At 39.3% G+C, this 20,419-nt stretch overlaps 1 protein-coding gene across 1 annotated transcript in view; it reads left to right on the top strand.

Annotated features, from left to right (window-relative positions):
* ngfrb (nerve growth factor receptor b) overlaps positions 1-20,419 on the top strand; it is a 37,078-nt gene that overhangs the window by 6,872 nt on the left and 9,787 nt on the right. Inside the window, exons 2-3 of the mRNA XM_084740914.1 lie at positions 2,291-2,432; positions 9,850-10,206. Of these exons, the coding sequence (XP_084597040.1) occupies positions 2,291-2,432; positions 9,850-10,206 (499 nt within the window). The remainder of the gene's footprint in view (positions 1-2,290; positions 2,433-9,849; positions 10,207-20,419) is intronic.

Genomic DNA, 20,419 nt, shown 5'->3' with positions numbered 1-20,419 from the left:
ATGGGCCGTGACACTATCAAGGGCAAGAGGGAGGGGTGTGTGTGTGTGTGTGTGTGTGATTATCGGCCAGCTGACTCACAGTTGCCTGAGGGGACACTTGACGTTTTTAGAGCTCCTCTCTCTTGTCAGCAGCATTCCACACACACCTGAACCCTGACGATTTATGTGGCGTGTACCTCCGTCACGCCTAATGCACCCCTCAACACACACATATGAACACGCGCGCACACACAAACACACACACTCAAACAATTTTTGGCTCGTTCTAACTCTACATCAGCAGGCATAAATGAGCCTCAAACAATTTTCAGATCAGTAAAGAGCAAAATCACTCACGTGTTGCTAATGTGTTTGCAGGAGGAAGCTGTAATATACTTCAAAACTCAACGCCGCTCCTTTTTTAAAAAAGCAAAAAAGAAATATGGAAGCAAAACAAGTCAAAACAGGATAAGGCTCTCTTTTGCCTTCTGTGGCTTGTCTGCCAACAGAAGATTGTTTTTAGGCCAACCTCCTAAATGATGGCAAATCGCTCCTCTTGTTTCTGCAGAGAATGAAAGACAGACCTCTCCTCTGGCTCGGTGTCAGAGGGCAGTCGTTTCTTTTATCAGAGGTTGCGTTGGGGATCGAGGTGTGCAGAAGATAAAAAGAGCCGATGTTAGGAGCCAAAGATTTAGTGTGATGTAATGTAAAAGGTCACACAAACTCTCATAAACACAGACCTGAGAATCACCCAGGCCTGGGCGTGAGTGTGCAAGTGTGCACATCTTTACCTGTCAACGGCCAAAAGATAAAACACTTTGAAGATTGCAGATAAGACATAATCCAGCTTTACCTAATCTGATTGTGTCATTTTGTTTACTTTTATCACTGTATCTGTGACTTAAGATGTGGCTGGTACATTTAAAATGCACATATTTGATGCAGTGTTAGAATTAAGGTTAAGTAAGTCTTAGTCTTGGTTTTCAAACTCTATGCTTTGTGACCCTGTAAAGGAACAGTTCAGAGTTTTTTAATTGTGGTTGTGTAAGTTATTTCTCAATAGTCAGTGTATTACCTATGGCGGTCAGCATGCCCCCGGTTTGGACACGCAGAGAGGGGCACCAGCATGGAAGCTTAGCAATGAACTGCTGTGGACAGGAACAGCAACAAAAGATGTTTTAGCAACTTAGTAAAGGTCTACCTAAAAAATAACAACATGGGTTTAAATATACACAAGATTTAGAATATTTTCACTGCTTTACTTTCCTCTCAGTCAGCGTCTTCTGACTGAAAACCGCTGTTATATAATTTAAATATTGCTTTCTCAAAGCCAACCAAGCTCCACAGGTCAAATCAGTAATATCACCTGGCAGAACACAGGAGTTGCTGGTCTACCGTTGCCTCAAACAGTTAGTTTGTCTGTGTTATAGTGTGACGTCTGTGTTTTAAAAGATTAGTTCAGATTAAATGAAGTCACACAATAACACAGAAAAAACTAAAAGACTGAGGCAGCAGTTGACCAGCGACTCCAGTGTTTTGCAAAGTAAATTTATTGATTTTCAGTGGTGGTTTTCTGTCAGAAAAGGCTGTGTGGTGGCAAAGTAAACTGCTGACCTCATCCACATTAGAAAATTAGTTAGCTTACATGCTGGTACTCCTCTCTGCTTCTCCAAACTGGGTACCTCATACATCTCTCTGGTATCTCACACAACCCCACTTCAAATAATCCAAAAGTAATGTGTGTTTGTGACTTTACATTACAGACACTCACATGTGTATGGGTTCTAAGCAGTTCAGCCAAATTCTTCCTCTCAGAATCCGATAAGAAAAAGCTATTTAGTATTTCACAATAACTAAGTAAACAGAGAAAAAAATCCTAGAACAATGGGTAATTTCGTGTAGCTGAAATCTGGTTTTTCTTCTTCACCATCCCATTAATCATCTGTCAACCATTTAGATTTATCTTGCAGCCTGTTGCAGGATCCTGACTCTGAGGCTGGGAACCACAGTTTCAGTGGTTTCAACATAAATCTTAAGGATACAAGATGATTAAAGGGGAGAGAAGAAATCTGCTACACAGACTATTGTTTATTATGTCTTTCTGTTGTGTTTTCCTATGAAAATGCATGTTTGTATGTCTTTCTTTTAGTTGAACTGCTCACATTACACAATGCCAGACATTGCTTTAATTAAGACAATAAATAAAGTCTTTTGCTGTGTGTGTTAATGTTTTGTTTATCATATGGATGCTGTTGAATGTAAATGTTACTCTGCTCGTCCCACTTTGAGTGATGTCTCTGGTGATTGGCAGGTTGGGGCTCTGGCCAATAAGGAGGAATGTTTATCGGGCCAGTATACAACCAGCGGAGAATGCTGCCTGCAGTGCCAGCCCGGTGAGGGTGTCATCAAACTATGTGGAGCCACTCAGACTGTCTGTGCCCCCTGCCTTGACAGTAAGTAACACAAAAAACAGCTGTGTGAATGCCATGTGCATTCAGAATTCAGTATTCAGCTCAGCAGTAGTGATTTAGTGTTTCATCAGAGACGAAAAACATGAAATCTCTGTCACTGTGACAATGTCTCTGTAAGTTATGTCCCCCTCCTACAAATCATCTACTGTACTTACTGTCCCTGTCGAAAACAGATGGATGTTCTTCTGTTTTTGACTAACTGAGTCGCACTAAGTATGCAGGATCATTATCGCAACGTTTCTGTAAAGTTTGATTTAGGATCCAGAGCTGTTCTGCTGGCCTATAAAACAGTGAATAAATCTATATTGTAATGGTGTCTGTAGTTTTTGGCAAACACTAATAGTTTTGTTATGTTGCTCTTTTCTTTCGCCAAGTAGTAGTGGTTTTATTTATTGAAGTTAGCACTTCACTGATCTCACTCTAGGATTTATTTTACATAGCTCTCTGACAGGATTAAATGTTAAATAAAGAAACCCCGCTGTTTTAAGGTTTAAGGACATAAAAAAGACTCAAAGGTCAGGCTAGTGACTGTTTGGGGCTGTACATGATGATATGGTGCATTAATGCAGTGGTTCTCAAACTGTGGAGCGGGCCCCACATGGGGGGCAATAGAGCCAATGTAGGTGGGGCATGGATGACATGGGCAGAAATATGCAGTGACACTAAGCTGAAAGAAAATCATTTATGTAGGGAAGATAAAACAAGTGTTGTGTTGATGTTGTCATGCCGATTTTTACATCACTAAAATTCAACTTGGATCCTTTTTTATTCGTTGCCTCACTTATCACTGTCAACATTTAATAAAAAGTTGTGGGGCGTCAACTTTTTGCAGGTTCTGAAGGTGGACATGACAACCGTGTTAAACTAACATCAGCATGATATTCTATTTAGGACTAGCATGCTAAGATTTGCTAACTAACGTACATTTGATAAGTGAAAATTTTGACCTGTTGTGTGGTGCTTGATGAAAAGGCAGAGGATCACCAAAGTCATTAGGATTCAACCTCATGGAACTATGGATATCAGTAACAAATTTAATTGCAATTTATCTATTATTTGTCTAGATATTTCTTCTTGGACCGAAGGGGTGTACTGACTTTTTACATTACCCATCGCAATAGACATCAATGATCAATTTGGATCAGAGGAAGGGTTACTTTTGAAAAACTATGCATACTAAGCAGTGCATTCAAAGCAATTCAATCCCCAAATTATCATCATGATCAAACATCTGTGTTACATGTGTAGTGACTGATAAACATAAATACAGTATAGATTGCAGCCTTAGACTGATTCAGCTGCATGTTAGGAGGTAAACTAGATGCCAGACCTCACTGTGTTCCAGCATTACTGCCCTCCTCATGGCCCTTACCATGTAGGGAGAGAAGCTGTGTTGGACTACAAGACTTTATGAGGACAGTGATGTCGAGAGGATACAAGTGTGGGTCCAGCTCCAAATCTCGTTGGTAGACATAAAACTGCAGTGGAAGATATTTAGAGCATCAGACTTGTTATGTCACAGTGATTAAGATGGTAAGCAGTGCAGACTTTGATGTGGTAAACACGACTGGTGGCTAAAGGGCTCAAACGGATATTTAAGGTCATCTGCAGGGGATGCATTTCTGCTTGAGTGTTGCGGGAAAAAAAATTACGCACTCAAGGTTTTTTTTGTAACTCTATCATGTGAGGTCAAAGGTCAGTTTGAGCCTGCTGAGGCCAGGCTTGGTCCACAGCCAGTTCCTCCGCTGTTCCCAGAGTTTTCCTTGGAAGAATTCCCTGACTGTCCTGCACTGAGTTCAGGAAGTAGCTGTAAACCTCCCTGGGTCAGTGAAGGATGGCAAACCATGAGCCAAGGACCCTCACTGTCAGAAAATGATTCAGACTTAAGGTCATGAGAGAAGTCACAGAGAATGTGGAAATGGAGATTTATTTGTATTTTTGTGGGGCTTCTTTGGAATGATGTATGCTTTTATAAGTGTTTCTCAAATCAAGACTTACATCTTGATAATATTCTGTTTCCTTGTGCAATAATATTGAGAGGTGGACTGCTTATCTTAATGAAATATCTCTTCAGTTTATATAAAAACTTCACATTTTTGGCTCAAAATGATTTTATATTAGCTGCATTTCTGCTGTCTGTTGCACAATGTGTATGTGTTCAGAGTGGTAATTTTCAAACATGAGCAAACATAGACAATGACGGTCATGAGGCCAGACAGGCTCTGCACTGACTCATGGAAAAAGAGAAATGCAAAGCAGATAGCTCTCCATCAGATAACATCACGGTGATATTTTAAGAACACATCAAACATATTGATTAGATTACTAATGCATGGCTGATAAAGCTGGAGTGTGCAGAAGCATTTTAACAGCAACTTGTTTTGAAGTCTCAGCCATCAGCGTGTTATCTAGTCTCCTACCTGTTGATTCACTAAACCGCAACCCAAGCATGACTAAGCATGACAGGTATGTCAAGCTTTGCATTTCTCCACGTTGAAGTGGTGTGCAGGGGGCTGTAGTGAGGGTGATAGTTCATATGTAAAGAGTTTGGATTGTGGCTTCTTTTTCTACCCTCTCCAAAAGCAAAAAATCAAAAGCAAAAGTGTGAGAAATTGATCAAAATAGGTGAGTTTTTTTTTGTTTTGTTCTAACGTTAGCTGCAAATATTAGCATGCTTGGCTAACTAGCTTACAGTAGTAACCTAATGCAGCACTATTGCCAAGGTTATTTCATACTATAGTTAGTTAGAGGTAACATTAAAAAAGCTCCCCTAACTACTAGTGCATTCAAAGGAATTTCTCCACTGTATGGGAGGTGGTCCTTGTAGCATGTAGGCTAACATCCTCCATCCTTGTGATACCAGACAATTGGAGGTTTCGCTGCTGACCAGTCATACGGGGATTTCTAACTGCAGGGTAGTTGCTTGAACAGCGGCAAGAACGGTTGCTAAAAAAACCTATGCAACTTACATTTTTTCAAGGACATTACCCACTAGAAATGCTCACAATGTGACCGTCTCAGTATGAAGCGCCGCAGTCCAAAGACTGTTCGGCAATGACAGTTTTTTCAAAACTCTTATTGTTTCCACCCAGTTTTAGCACCAAAAGCTATGAGATTGTCCTCAGTCTCAATTGAACAATGCATTTAGAGACTCAATTGTAAGTCTGCCTCCTTCCTGCTCTGTTGGATTAGGGGTAGCTGCACTCCAGTAACCTCAGTCATATTGGTTATTCCTCCTGCTAAAAGGCTTTTTTAATGCTAACAGTGAAAATATGCACCAATCTATCTTCTCTCTTGCTTGTCCAAGTAGGCCTATGTAAGCTTAGAAGCTAAACAAGGTCATGTTAAGGTGTTATAATAGCCTGATCTTACATTTTTCCTTATCATGCTTGTAATGCTAGGACTAACTGGCTCTACACCGCAGTCTTCTACATTGATCATTAATTTGTGAAGACGTATTTATACCAATACAAACATGCAACTTGAACCTCTTTTAGGATATTAGCATGTATGTAGCTGTCAAATGCATATTAAAAGTGCTTTCATATGCTACAAATTATAGAAGCATTAAAAGTAAGCTGGAGACAGCTGGAGTTCTTTATGACCGATTTTGCCTTTTGATAGCTACCTACAGCTGATAAAATCATCATTTCAGCCAACAAAATCAGTAGCTAGAAATGGGAACACCAGGTTTTGTTTACTTTTGGGAATGCGGTCAATTTTCCAGTAGTTTGAGAATGGAAAGCTTGACAGGCATAACAGTAGGATTAACAGCCTTATTGAACTTTTTCACAGCTGCCATTTTGACGTGAAAAAGTAGCGCAAACAATGATACTATATAAGGTTCTGCTCTGTTCAGGTCTAACAGAGTCAGGGTGCTGTTAATGTGCAAGTTGGCTCACTGCAAGGGCTCTGCTACACTAAATGGAACAACACCTTAATCAGTATCTTTAGTAGCACCTGTATTTACCCTACTATTTCATATGGATATGGCAGTGGTGCAAAGGGTCTATTACTGGAGGATTTTTCATCAAAAATGATTTTATTTAGCAGCCAGCATGGACTATAAACACAGATGTTTTTTGTTTTTTTTCTCATTCACATTTTTATCTCTGATCATCTTTCGTCCTAACTTTCAGCTCTCACCCGCTATGTCTTTGTGCGTGTTGTTTCAGGCCTGTCTCCCATAGTTAATTACATCTGATGTGCGCAAGCATCCACTTATAAGAGACTGTGGTTTCCAAACAGGGCTCAGGCTTCATTTTGTACAGATAGTTACCAGCGGCCTGGCCTGATGTGCTACAGAGGACAGTCGGCTGCAACATGTGGAGGAGTTTGGGTGAATGAACAGATGAGTGAAGATGAAACAGAGCAAGGACAGCTGTACAGCTGGAATGGAGACAAGGCCAACTTCTCAGCCAGCAGCTAATGGTTCACGCACACACAGAGACGCACGTACAAACATGTCCAGGAAAACACACACAGAAGCAGACACAAAAACTCCCCTCCACACACACACACACACACACTCCGCACACTGAGCAGATAAAGTCAGGAGTCCTTTTATGGGTGTTGAAAACAAAGTGAGGGATTGAATGTTAGACTACAGGCGAAAGTACTGTTATGATATGATATACTGAGCCAGGAAAAGGCCGTCTGTAGCCCCCCCACCCCCTGCGTCCATCACCTCCCCCTCCCAAACCCCCATCCATGCTGCAGGCTAGTGTTATTAATGTATTGACTTGCATTATTGATGCATGGCATTATGATAATGGCTCTGAGAGCACTCGTGGGGAGGAGGGGGTGAGGGCAGTCTGAGTGTATGTGTGTGTCTGTTGCTGGAGATAATGGGGTGATGGTGGGGGGGGGGGGTAACGGTGTAGGACAGTAGTAGTGACTGGACACCAACAGGCCCACATTTGAGGAAGGGACAATGGTTTTTGCCCACTTCCGACATAATTAAACAAAAATGTGAAGGACGAACATTTGACACCAGCAATTTAGGATGGAGTTGCACACACAGATTCATCTCAAATGACACAGTCTCTGCCCTCTTGGCGTCTCTCCGTTTGTCTTAGTGTCTATCTCTCCTCATCTCTCTTTTAATCTCTCCATCATCACAGCATTCGCCGCGGTTGGTAGGCCAGTGACGCAGACCGAAAACTTGATATGCTGTCAGACACTGAGCTGGAAAATGTCTACAAACCCCCTGTCTGCTACCACACACAGCTCAGTTTATTCTCATTTAGAGCTGGAATAAATATTAATCTGCAAAAAAAATCATATAATCAAATAATCGTTTCAGATGTTTTTCAGTCAAAATACCAAACAGTTTGCAGCACCAGCCTCTGAAATATGAGTATTTTCTAATTTTCTTTGTCTTCTATGATAATATATTGAATACGTTTAAATTTTGGATTGTTGGTTGGACAAAACAAGCAATTTGAAGACAATGATTCTCATTTTTTGTGGTAAATTTTCTAAAATTATATAGGCAAGACAGTCAATTGAGAAAATAATCAGCAGATAAATCAATGATGACGATAACAGTTGTAGAACTAGTTCAGTTTAGATGAATTAATCTCAAACTCCTCAACAGCCAGACTGTGGGAGGATCTGGGAAGATGACAGCACACAGTTGTAGTAGGAGCTTTTTAATGAGGTGCAGAACATAACGTTTCTACATAAAACATGTATTCATTACACTGGTTTAGTTTACATCATCGTTGCAGGTAGTAGTGCACAGAGACGTCATTAATGGCATCTGTATCTGTTCAACCAACACAATTATCTGTCTCTGTATCTCTGTTTAGATAGAAGACCAGAAGTGACTGTGGTTTATATCAGAAGTTACGTTAAACGTTAATTAAAGCATCAAATGATTTAAAATTGACATATAATTAATTATGAAATATATTCCACAAGTTTTATGAACCACTTGAAGCCCATTTTATAAATCAATACATTCGATTTTGCATTGGAGATAGGAACTCTACAGTAAAGATATAGGCCTATGAGTTTCTAGACATATCATTTAGTTGAAGGGAATAATCTTGGTGTATGAAATCAGTGACACTCAAGTTCATGTGATCAGACTGTTTGTTTTGTCTGATCAAAACTTAACAACTAAAGATAATAATACTAATGATAATAGATCATTTCAGCTCAACTGAACATCACTCCAACTCAAAATAAATAAAGTGTTTTGTACTGAATATGTTTGTCAGCTATACTGTACTGTACTGTATTGTAGGTCACACTTTCACAGTCTATCCCCCCCACCTCCATTTCTCTTTCTATCACACACGCACACACAAGCTGCTCTTACAAATAGGTCTGTTGCATAATTTAGTGTGTTTCCCAGTTCTCTATCCAGCCGAAATACAATTCCATAAAACATGCAATATTGATTGTGTCCTCTGCAGATATATCTGTCCCAGCAAATCGTCCAGGTATACAAAACATTTCTGAACCATGCGTGTAAATTCATTAACCCCCCCCAAAAAAACCTTTTAAAAGATGTTGTTGTTGGTTGCTGCATAATTTGTCTTTTCTTGTTCAAAGTAACCTCTTTGTGGTGACATACCCACCACAGGAAATAACCCTAAAACTGAATTCCCATGTTAGCTTGACTCTGGAAAGCTGAGTCCATATTTGTTCACAGATGGAAACCCTTCCCAAGATGAGAAATAACATGTTAAACAATTCCACTATGTGATACACATTTAAAGTAAGAAACTGATTTGAATTCACACATATGAAATAGTTGAATGCTATCCTACACATATTATTCTTTAAAACAGAATTTACAGGGTTGTTTATACATTTTGTTGACTGTAAAACTAAAGTAAAGATGTGAAATCTGGACAGAAGATTTGTTGTCAAAAATCTGTTGCAAACCACATCACAACAGTTTTAGCACATCTGCAATGGCTACCTGTATGACTTCAAATTGATTTTAAGATTTTATTGATTACTTTTAGAGCACTAAATGTTCTAACCCCTCTGTACATTGCTGACCTTTTAGCCTGTTATGAGGGGACTCAGATCTTCAGGCAATCCCTTTTAGTTGTTCCACAGTCCAGGATCAGGTCTGTTGCTGTTGCCTGTACTTTGGAACGGTCTACCTGAGGAATTTAGGCTGTTTTTTTTTTTTTTAAATTCCCTTTTAAAACACACTTTTATAGATAGGCTTTTGATCTAAATCACTACCTCTTTCACTTTGTCTTTATGGGCTATGCATTATAATTGTGATGATGATGATTATTTTTATTATTAGTAGTAGTAACAGTAGTAGTAGATAGCCATTTGTATTTTTTAAAGTTTAAAAAAAACACAGAAATGATTGGAATGTCTGAAGAAACAGAACTGTGTGTTTATTTTTCCCCTCTCCTTTCAGGTGAGACCTTCTCAGAAAACTTCAGTCACACAGAGAGATGTCAGCCCTGCACAATTTGCTCAGGTCTGTTCCGCATGAGGGCGCCCTGCACAGACTCCAACGACGCCACCTGCGAGTGCAACTACGGCTACTATCTAAATAAATTCTCACAGCGGTGTGAACCGTGCACCAGATGTCCTGAAGGCATGGGCATGCTGTTAAGCTGTGAGCTCGACCACGACACAGTGTGCGAGGAGTGCGGCGGGGACACCTACTCGGACCAGGAAAGTTCTTGGGAGCCCTGCATCCCCTGCACCACCTGTGATGAGGGGGACATTTTACAGCCCTGCAACTCCTTCACTGATACAGTTTGTCAAGGTAAGACAATTGAAGTAGTTGGCTTGTACATCACAATTTTAGGCTATATGTGCATCGCAGCAGGTGGATATTTATGTCATGCTCACCTCATCTTTAAGCCTTAGAGTCTCACACAATGTTTGTCACATGTATTGACTTTCAAAACGCAGGGATGCAATACAACTGACAAACTTATCTTACATGGTTGTTTGCGGAGTTTCTGGAGTATCCAGGACGTTGTTTTTGAAGAATCAGAGGTCACATTTTAAAGCTACAGTAAACTTAATTCATCTTCACTGAATTGAGGATATATCAGATATGTTGGTTTTGTCAGCAGATAAAACTGAACATATCTTCATGTTTTTTCGCAATTAGGGTCAACTGGCTCTTGAATAATACAGTAGTGTATTATGTTCAAAATACTTAAAACACTTAAACTTCTCGCAGAGAGACAAATAAGGCATTCAGTTTCATTCTGAGAAGGCAAAAAGTAATATTCCCCAAAAAGACTGATCTTTCTCTTTCAACAAGACAAGCAATTCACTTGTTCAGAGATTTATTTTTCAGCTATTTAGCAAATGGCTTTGGGATGACCCTATCTAAACACTGGGCAAGTTTATCATGAACTTCTGTGCAGAGCCATGAATGATGGGATGCGTGGCCAGGGGTCACGGTTGCCTGAATAGAATCCATGTGAGCACATGTTCGCTGTCCAGCACTGTACGGACAGTAAGTTGTACTGGACATCCACATTGTCAGCCACATAATCGGATCATCTCAGTGTGACATTGTGGACATTGTTGGCACATCGACCTAAATGCCACGGCGAAGATTGTCTCATTGTCTTCACGGACTCATCCCGTCCACAGATACAAAGACCACACTCTTTCTATGATGAGGGTTTAGAAGGAGGTCATATATCTGAACGGGGCTCTGAATTTCTTTTATTTCATCACACCCTGTGGGTATCACACTTCAAATCACAAATTCTTTACGACTGCAGTCACTGCTCATTCCAATGACCGATGCCTGACAGATTAAATCAACGCTTTTGTGAAATGACAATAAAAGGAGTCTGTTGATCAGCCATGCAGTCTGTTGGGGCAGCGGTTTGAAGGATGTTGTTATCACAGTGGTGAGGACAGAGCGAGTTTCAGGCTAAAGGGAGCCTTTTGTGCCTCTCCCATGATCCCATTTGGTCAGTGGGGGCTTTCACTTTAGCCCATGGGACTTCTTGAAAGAGACAGTAACGAGTAAAACAGACAATGAAACTATTAAAGATTTGTCCTACATGTTTTTTTTTTAAAATGACTATTTCTTTTGTATTTTTCTGTTCGGAGTATTTGTGTGTTTCGCCTTGAGTTTTAAAGCGGAGGATTTGTGTTATTCAAAGACTGTGTAGGTATCGATGATAGTTGCTTGTTTGACCAGGGCAAACACTTTCTGAATTAAACCCGACTTAAACACCCAATATGTCTCCCACGACCAGATTGTAGAATTCTCCTCAAGTTGATTTCAGTCAGTTTTGGTTGACTGAAGATATGCTATAAACTGTCGTGGACTTCTTTTGATATTAGTGGAGGAGCATTTTACAGTCTTTACTGAGACCGTGCTGTAATATTAATAAAACTAAACTTTGCTGCTAAACAGAAAGACTGTATTTTTCACACATTCACAGCCTGTAGGTCTATATTCTTACTTATCTTTCCATTCAAAGTTCGAATTGAACAATGTAACACTGTCTTGATCTTTTCTGCCAGCAAATCTGAGGATTCATTGTAATATGAAGACACAACTGACAGTAGGGTTTTGTGTTTAACATCTAGTGTGAGCAGCAATAGCCATGTTTCCATCAAAGTACTTTAATGCACATTTTGAAGTATCATATTAGAAAACAATGATGGAAATGAAAAAAATAAACTTTATGCTCCCTTTGTGAAACAGAGTTATTGCACTTAATGGGAGATAGAAAGACTTATTCTGAATGATTTGATGTAGGGAACATGTAACTCACACCTCATCACTCCCTTGGCTCTATAATACATTCAGGATCGATCCATACATCTAATGTAATATCCCTCTCATTAATACATGAAACAAACCAATTGAAATTTCTACATTGGTTTTCAACATTTGGGGTTTGAATGATTCTCTTTAAATTACGTCATCTTGTTGCACCCTCTTTTGCAATGATATACTTGCAGATTTACCCAAAATTTGATCAAAATCTGCAATAAATTTGGATGGCAATGCAACCATTGTTGCGTGACTTGTTGTGAGTACAAGTAGATAGTGAGTAATAATCTACAGAACAGTTACTGATCCCAGTAATGTTCGGTACTCTGACAGTTTGGGGATTACCTTGTTGAAAGATTTACAGAGAGTTTGATGGAGGGTTGATATCAGTAGTAGTGAGTAGTGCATTCAATGGAGAGACTATTGTAGTACACGTTAGCTCCAAAGAAACTACATAGAAACTCCAAAGTTGTCTCATTAAGTCTGAATGTCTTAGCTGGCGTGCTGATGTTAGCAAGTAGTAAGACTACATTCAGGAATCAGCTGAGTTGAACAGCTTTCTTGTGAGGATGGGATTTGATGGAAGGTCTTGCTGTGTCCTGTCATGGAACTGAGATAGCTGTTCATGGTTAGTAAATACATCCAAAAAGACTAGCTGTATGTTTGATGCTCGTCTGAACCACCAGACTGTGGGTATACATAAGCCAGCCCTTGGCCTCCTATAACAGGCGGGATTCTCCTGTTCTTCCTCTTTCTGTTACCATTTTTCAAAATCTCCACTGTGCTAGCGACCTACACGCTGAAAGGTTTGCAGGAATTTAGCCATTTTAATGCCAGGGCCCGCCTCACTGTGTGCAAATGTTCCATCAAAAGAAGTGTAACATTTCTGCAGGGGCACCGTCACTGCATCCTAACACGACTGTGATTGGTTTAAAGAAATACAAACATGCCATAGCGTGTTTTCCCACCCACAGCAGAGTGACCTATGAAGATATAGGTCTGGATATGCATCACTGTGTCAATGAGGAATATGTAATGAGTAATTGATTAGATTTTTCCATCTGATCACCAACATCATGACTGGTCAACCTACCTGTGCAATGTGAACATAGAAGTGTTGTGTTTTGGCTATGGTCTGGTATGTAAGATTACAGGGTTGTATTGGCAGAATATGGCAGAAATGGATTATAATATTCATTGGGCATGAGTCCTCGTCCATGTAGACTGCCATGTTGCACCACCATGTTTCTACTGTAGCTCAGAATGGGCAAACCAAACACTGGCTCTAGATATGGCTATTTGCATTTTATTGTGAGTTTTGTGACTACTGTAGTTTCTTCGACATACTTGGAAGGGGAGGGTGAGGCAAAGTGATTGCAATCTGCAAGCTCACTGGATGGCACTAAATCTTACATACTGGTTCTTTAATGCAACACACAAGATTAACAAATGGTGCATTGTCTGTCCAGCTTTATAAGAAACAGAAAAAATCCCACTGACAGAAAAGGTTATTTGATAAACAGAAGTAGACAAAACATGTACTGATGATTTCCTACTAAGTGCCCCACTGCTATAAAAGAATCAGGATGTTAATATAGCTTGATTAAACTTTTGTTCTTTCAGAGAAGTGTGTTGGATGGAGATGATTCATACAAGATCAAGAAATAAGGAGCCAGAACTCAAACACTAAAACATCCTTTAGATAACCAACGCACTATATTTTATGATGAATGAGGGATGACGGCTCACAGCCCACTGTGTTTGGGCTTCATCATCATATGTTATTCCTCACTGTAACCCAATCATGTGCTTTTTATTTCTAATGTAATCTTTTTACCGAAGCACAAGCGTTATCAGCCCTTACAAATCTGTAGAACTGCCAGACGTCCATATCCATTAGGATTGTGGAGTCAGGCGACACAGGCCTGAAGGCTAAACACAGCGAGGAGGGTGGAGGGAGATGGAGGAACACACAGAAGACAAGTTGTAACTTGAGACACTAGAGACATAGTTTAACTGAGACTGGAGGGACCAGAACATCACCTTGACTATACTGTAGGTTATCTTTAGATAGAAAGCAGGATTTATTGCTGTTACTGTTAGGATTATGCCTGGGTCTAGGCCAGTGGTGAATTTTCCCATGTGATGATTTAGCACCCCTCAATGTGAATTAAACCTCGGCTGTTATGCGAGGTGAAAATCCAATTTCCTCCCACACTTCCAAGGGGATTAGTGGTTTGTTTTGAGTCTTGTGAGGAAAAAAAACTCACTCTCTTCATCATCAAACATGCTCGTACTGTCCAGACTTTGTTAGCCTAGACCCCACGGAGTTGAGGGTCTGACGGCAAGATTCTTATCTAAAGAAGTGTGATATGACTTCCACTCCTCTGCAGGCTGCCAAGGAAGGTCAGAGGTCAGAGGTCATAGGAGGCTTGTATGTGGAGGGGGTCTTTGTGGGAAGATCAGGCAGCTTCCCCTGGGGATGTGCACTGAACAACATGGCATAATCCCCACAATCCTCCCAGGGGTCACAATAACACGAGACAAGTGAAGTTGATTAGCTGCTTATTAACTGTGCTTCAAAGTGACATTGACTGTGTAATCATACATTGGCTAAGACAAACCAACACTGTAAGGGTCAACCTTGTCTGCTAGAAATTATGTGCATATGTATGCAACTAATTTGCAACTGGAAACATGGTTTAAAAAATGTAATGCTGCCCAGATTACTTTTGCAAAAATATACACCACTATCAGTACATTTCATTTCCCAAAAATACTGTTTAGCAATCAACAACCAGGAAACAGAAATTATTCTCTGATATCATTTTTTAAAAAATCACAGTAAAAATGCCAGTACACAGTGGACTAAATGGTTGATACCCAGAAGATGTTTACTTGAAAGACAATAGAAATTGTGTAACGTGGGTTGTGTGCACGCTGATACATGGATGGCCACAGCAGGAATAAGCAGTAACGTATTTATTAGGCACAAATTATCATAAATTGTTATGCATGAATAAACACACATATTGGCAATTGATTTACTATTAGCTTATTATTTAATCAGGAACCTGAATATACAGAAAAATATAACTTTAAGCAGTGGCAGTGCCTCCCCTCAGACAAGCCTTTCTGGGGAGCTCATATCTCTCCTCCATACCTGCCTCATACTTTGGACCATGAATGTACTGAAGCCCTCTAAAAAACCTCGCCTATGAACAGAATTCAGGCATAATGTAATTGGAAAAACAACTTTCTACGTCATAAATGTAATTTCTAGGAGACAGGGTTGGCATGAATGGCCCTCCTATCAGAGATGAAGGGCTTTGCTTTGCAGAGGACAGGACTGGGCAAGAAATTGGTATGTAATATGGCTAATTATAGGATTGGTTACAGAGTAAAGCCTTTCAGGCCCAGAGAGAGATTATTTGAAAATGCATTATCAATAGGAGTGGCCAAGCATTTTAGCAAACAGTGACAAAGCCCTTTTATATACCCCGGTTAAAGTTGCATGAGCAGTGCTTGAACTCAACAGTGGTCACTGCCTGTTCTTATCAGCCTGAGGTTTTGGCTACAAGCCCTCAAGGCTAGTGGGAAATAGAGGCTTTCTCCCTCTGACCCTTTTTCCTATTAGAGATTATACCCAGGATTTATTGCACATATGTGAGCTGACCTACAGCCTGGGTTTCTTGCCTTGTGGCAGCAGGGGCAACAGGTTGAGGTTTTCAACACACGCAATTATTTTATTAATGCACATACACACACACTAAAAGAAGGTATACAGGATAACTTAAACATGCGTCACAAAACGCGTGCATACAGCCATATATATGTAGACGGGCACTGGTACTCCTGCTCCTTTGCACAGATTGAAATCAATAAGATGACTTATTGAACATTACGGATCTGAGACAGCATATGGAAGGATGAAGGTCGAGTGGGTGCGGTTAAGAGGAAACAAGAAGGGGGAGGGGGACTAGGCCAAGTGCATTTGGTCATTGAATTGATAGGTGAGTAGGAGGAGGGAGCTGTTTCCTTCCTGAGTTTGGTTGACCTTAATGATCGACATGCTGCCCTCCAGAAATCAGAAAGCGTAACCTGCTAACTAGCCCCATGCACAGCACTCAGGGCCAAACCAGTTTAACTAAATCAAGACGGAAAGACCGAACTATTTGTGTCAAGTAGTGCATGTGCAATTGGAACTCTGTCGACCTTTCAATATGAAGTTTAAAGTGACAAGAGCTCTATATTTACAAATTAAAATTCATAGTCCTCAATCAGGATAACTAGATGTCACCCAGGCCAACAAAATCCCGGAAATGTACTAATTTCTAAATGTGGATTTAAAACAGACTGCAAAGTGAAATAATATTTATGTGCAAGAGTCCACCGGTTGATGACTTTATCACGTCGTTCTTGTTTTGGCCAGTAGAGGGGACTGCTTGCTGTTACAGCTTCATATCATTATTCTTCTTCTACTAACTACTTGCTCAAGCTAGTCTCAAAGAAAACAAGAAGCAAGCAAGTGTCAAATCCACAACAACATCTTTCAGGTAAGTCAGAGTAAAGAGGAGGAAGACTAGATAGGAAGAAAAGTGAAAGCGATAGAGGAGGAAAAGTTATGACTAAGGGTATGACTAAGTTATGACTAAAGTTATGACTAATTTATGACTAGGATAAGACTAAGATATGACTATGGTGACATGGTGCAGGGATAGGTCCATTTACCAACATTTACCATGATCATGCTTATCATGCTGAAAGACTGAGGCTAAAGCTGCAAATTCCAGTTAATATGTCAGTATCCTCAACAGCTGATGAACCATGTAGACGACATCAAAAGACACAGCTTTGTTCTTGTATTGCAGAGGTTAGATTTATGCTTCATTATCCACAACAGTACAGTACACTTCACTTGTCACATTAGGGCTTTTAGGCTTTTAGACTTTTAGGTCGAAGACTTACCAATGAGTTTAGCAAAAGTACAGATATTTCAAATAATGAATTTAGTAGGGGTTGCTGGCGTGTAAATCAGACAAACTCAATAAAGAGCAGGAAAGGGCTTCTAACGTAAGCCTTGATAGAGTCCAGAACTTGCTTCCAACAACATATGACATAATGAAATGTAATGTAATGTGAATGGGGCTTTAAAAAAAAAAATCAAAAAACAGAAAACAAAAATTTGGAATTTATATATGGTGAAAGATAAGTGATTAACAAGAAAACATGTATGACACATGACAAGGCAATGCAGAGAAACAACCAAAAATGATCAAATAAAATAAAATACAGAAAAACTTAATTAATAAGAGGTACATGAGTAGATTTGAGATTTTGTACTTCACGTGTGAGTAAGTGTGCTTGTATGGACATTGTGTGAGTAAGGATACTGGGCGAAATAAATAACATACAAATACAAAAAAACGAAACAAACAAACAAAAAAAACATGTTGGGGTAGAGCTGGGATTGGGTCAGGCCAGAATTTTATTCATTTATACACTAATTAGTACTTAATATTATTATGTATTTAACACCATTTATTTGTCTATTTTGGCTTTATTTAATTTTGATTAGTTCATTTCTTCTTACTTGTGAATACACGTGGATAATTCCAAGGCGTGATGGCCTGCCATGCTTAGTTGTGGTTGCGAAGCTATGATTGGACAATAATTTTGCGTGGGAGGGCCTTCACGAATGAATGAATCAATTCCAGCAAGCATCTGACAGACAGATAAAGAGAAGGAGACAAATGGGGGGAAAATGATAAAGGGGTAAAATGCCATCGACATTTCTGATTTCCTGCGTCCAAAGCATTTTCACATCAATAGCTGTGAAGAACCCCCAAACCTCCTCTGACTAAACAATTCACTGTCTTTGTGTTGCACAGTCACTCATTGTGTGGCTATAGCTGAGTCTCTGGACATCTCCTGACTTATATTTCTACTGACTTGGGCACTATGGCCACAGTTGACCTTCTCTCTTTAACCCTTTTGCTCTCTACTCCACACAGTATGGCCATTGTAATGAAGAAGGAAGTTTTAAAGTCGACTGTGTCGCTTTCTCCGATGCCAAACAAGAATCGACCCCTTGTGGCACTGACTCAGTCTCCTGAAGTCGCCTCAGGAATTTACTCCTCGACATTCCAGGGGAAATTTTTGGAGGTGATTTGGCATGAGGGGGGCTATTCTGGTCCAAGGGTGACCACAACACTCGCACTTTCGCTCGTGCCGTTCATTCATCGCCAAAAGTGCTGCTTTTGGAGCCAAGGTTTTGTCCTCGTGAGGATTTACAGCATGTGCCGGGGGACTGTGCCAAGTCTTTTTCTCAGTGATATTTATCTTTTTCTTTTTTTTTTTTTATCTGCCATCACAGTCTAGAGCTGAATACAGCACTGTGGTATAGAGAGAGAATTTCGTGGAATTTTAGTTGTTGGCCCATTCATTGCATTGTTTCTGTCATAGTGAAATCTACATGTTAACAATCAATAACTGATTAATCATTAATAATTAATGTGATACGAAATTCACTTTTTTCTCATTTTTAGTTTTATTTAAACAATTCTAGCAGCACATTAGATACATGAAACATCACACATGAAGCACAAACAATTTAAAGCAACGCAATAATAAAATAACCAAAACCAAACAATGTCAAACGGGGCACAGTTAATACCAATCTGACCATCCAGTGAGAAAACCTGGGAGCTCCGTGCCCAAAAAAAATACATTGTCAATTAATGCATTTTTAATCAATTAATGATTAACATCCCCACAAAGAACAGTAGCACATTTCAGACTAAATAAAGTTTGGTACCAGGCACCAATCACAAAGAGTTATAAGTTGTAATCAATGGCTTTGTTAATGGTTAATAAAACATTTACTAGTGTTTAATGGATCAGTTTTAAGTCATTAATAAGAACAACTTTGAGGTCGCCAGGTTGTGGAAAATCTGTTTGACTGATTGGACTTTATGACCACTTACATTCTAAAAAAGGGCTGCACTGGTCTGGACCAAAATCCATTTATTAATGACTTATTAATGATTATCAATCATTCATCATATTCATAATACATGCATTCAACTGCATTATTACCAAACAGCAAGCATAAGCTTCAGCTAAAGTGATTTTTAACAGCCCAACTACCCAAAACGACCTTATGGCACGTGATTGTTTACAAACACATCAACAAGTTGACTGCTCCTCCCTGACTCAGCAAACAAGAGAGAAGGAGAGAGACACAGAGAGTGACCAATGAGAGCGAGGGCTGTCAGAGAGAACGATGCGGTGATTGGAGAAATAATTATTTTCTGATTGTTTCAAAGAAGTTACGTTTTAAAGCACAAATAAACATGCTCACTCCTCTGCACAATTTCAAACTTTGTCTGAATACAGCTGAAGCGATCTTCAGTCTGCTCTGCCTGTGTGTGTGTGTGTGTGTGTGTGTGTGTGTGTGTGTGTGTGTGTGTGTGTGTGTGTGTGCATATCTCTCTTTACAACTCTCACAGACAGAGAGCAGAGATGAGAGTTGGAGACAGTGATGTAACTGTAGGTGTTTTTATACACTTAAAAAAGACAATTGTTGGACCAAAAAAAAAAAAAAAAAACTCAATCAGTAACATAAAAATGGATTAAGTTTTCCAACAAGTTAGATTAACACAATTACTTTAAATCAATTTGATCAACATTTTGCACTAATGTAACTTAAATGAAACCAAATCAACTTAAAAGTTTCTCATTTTTCAACTCAATTATTGAATATATTAAATATATATTAAATAAACTTTAATAATATTGAATTCATATTATTAAAGTTAATATGGTTCCTTAAAAAACTAATAGTATGTTTTAGGCGTAAGTGTTTTTATAGTAACCTTAGTGTATTATTTTAGTTTGTTAAAGTTAGGCCTAATCAATACAACTGCTAATGCTAGCCTGACTTAACTATAGCTGGGCTCTGGTTCGGTTAAGTGGGTTTATGAAACACAATTTAACCAATTTAGCTTTATCAACACAATACATTATTTGATCACAAAATACCATATTGACTTCTGTATTGGCTCGAGGCTACTAGGGTGCACCTAATGATTATTCCTTAAACAATTAATGTAACAATCTTTTTTTTTTCAATTAATCGATTAATTGACCTAAAATACACATCAAAACTTGTCTTATTGATATTTCAATATTTTATTCAATTATAATCCTGAAAAAC

The sequence above is a fragment of the Lutjanus erythropterus genome, chromosome 17 (genome assembly GCF_056507025.1).
Source record: "Lutjanus erythropterus isolate fLutEry1 chromosome 17, fLutEry1.hap2, whole genome shotgun sequence".
Taxonomy (NCBI): domain Eukaryota; kingdom Metazoa; phylum Chordata; class Actinopteri; order Lutjaniformes; family Lutjanidae; genus Lutjanus; species Lutjanus erythropterus.
Note: the sequence above shows the minus strand (reverse complement) of the source record. Positions and strands in the feature narration are given on the sequence as shown.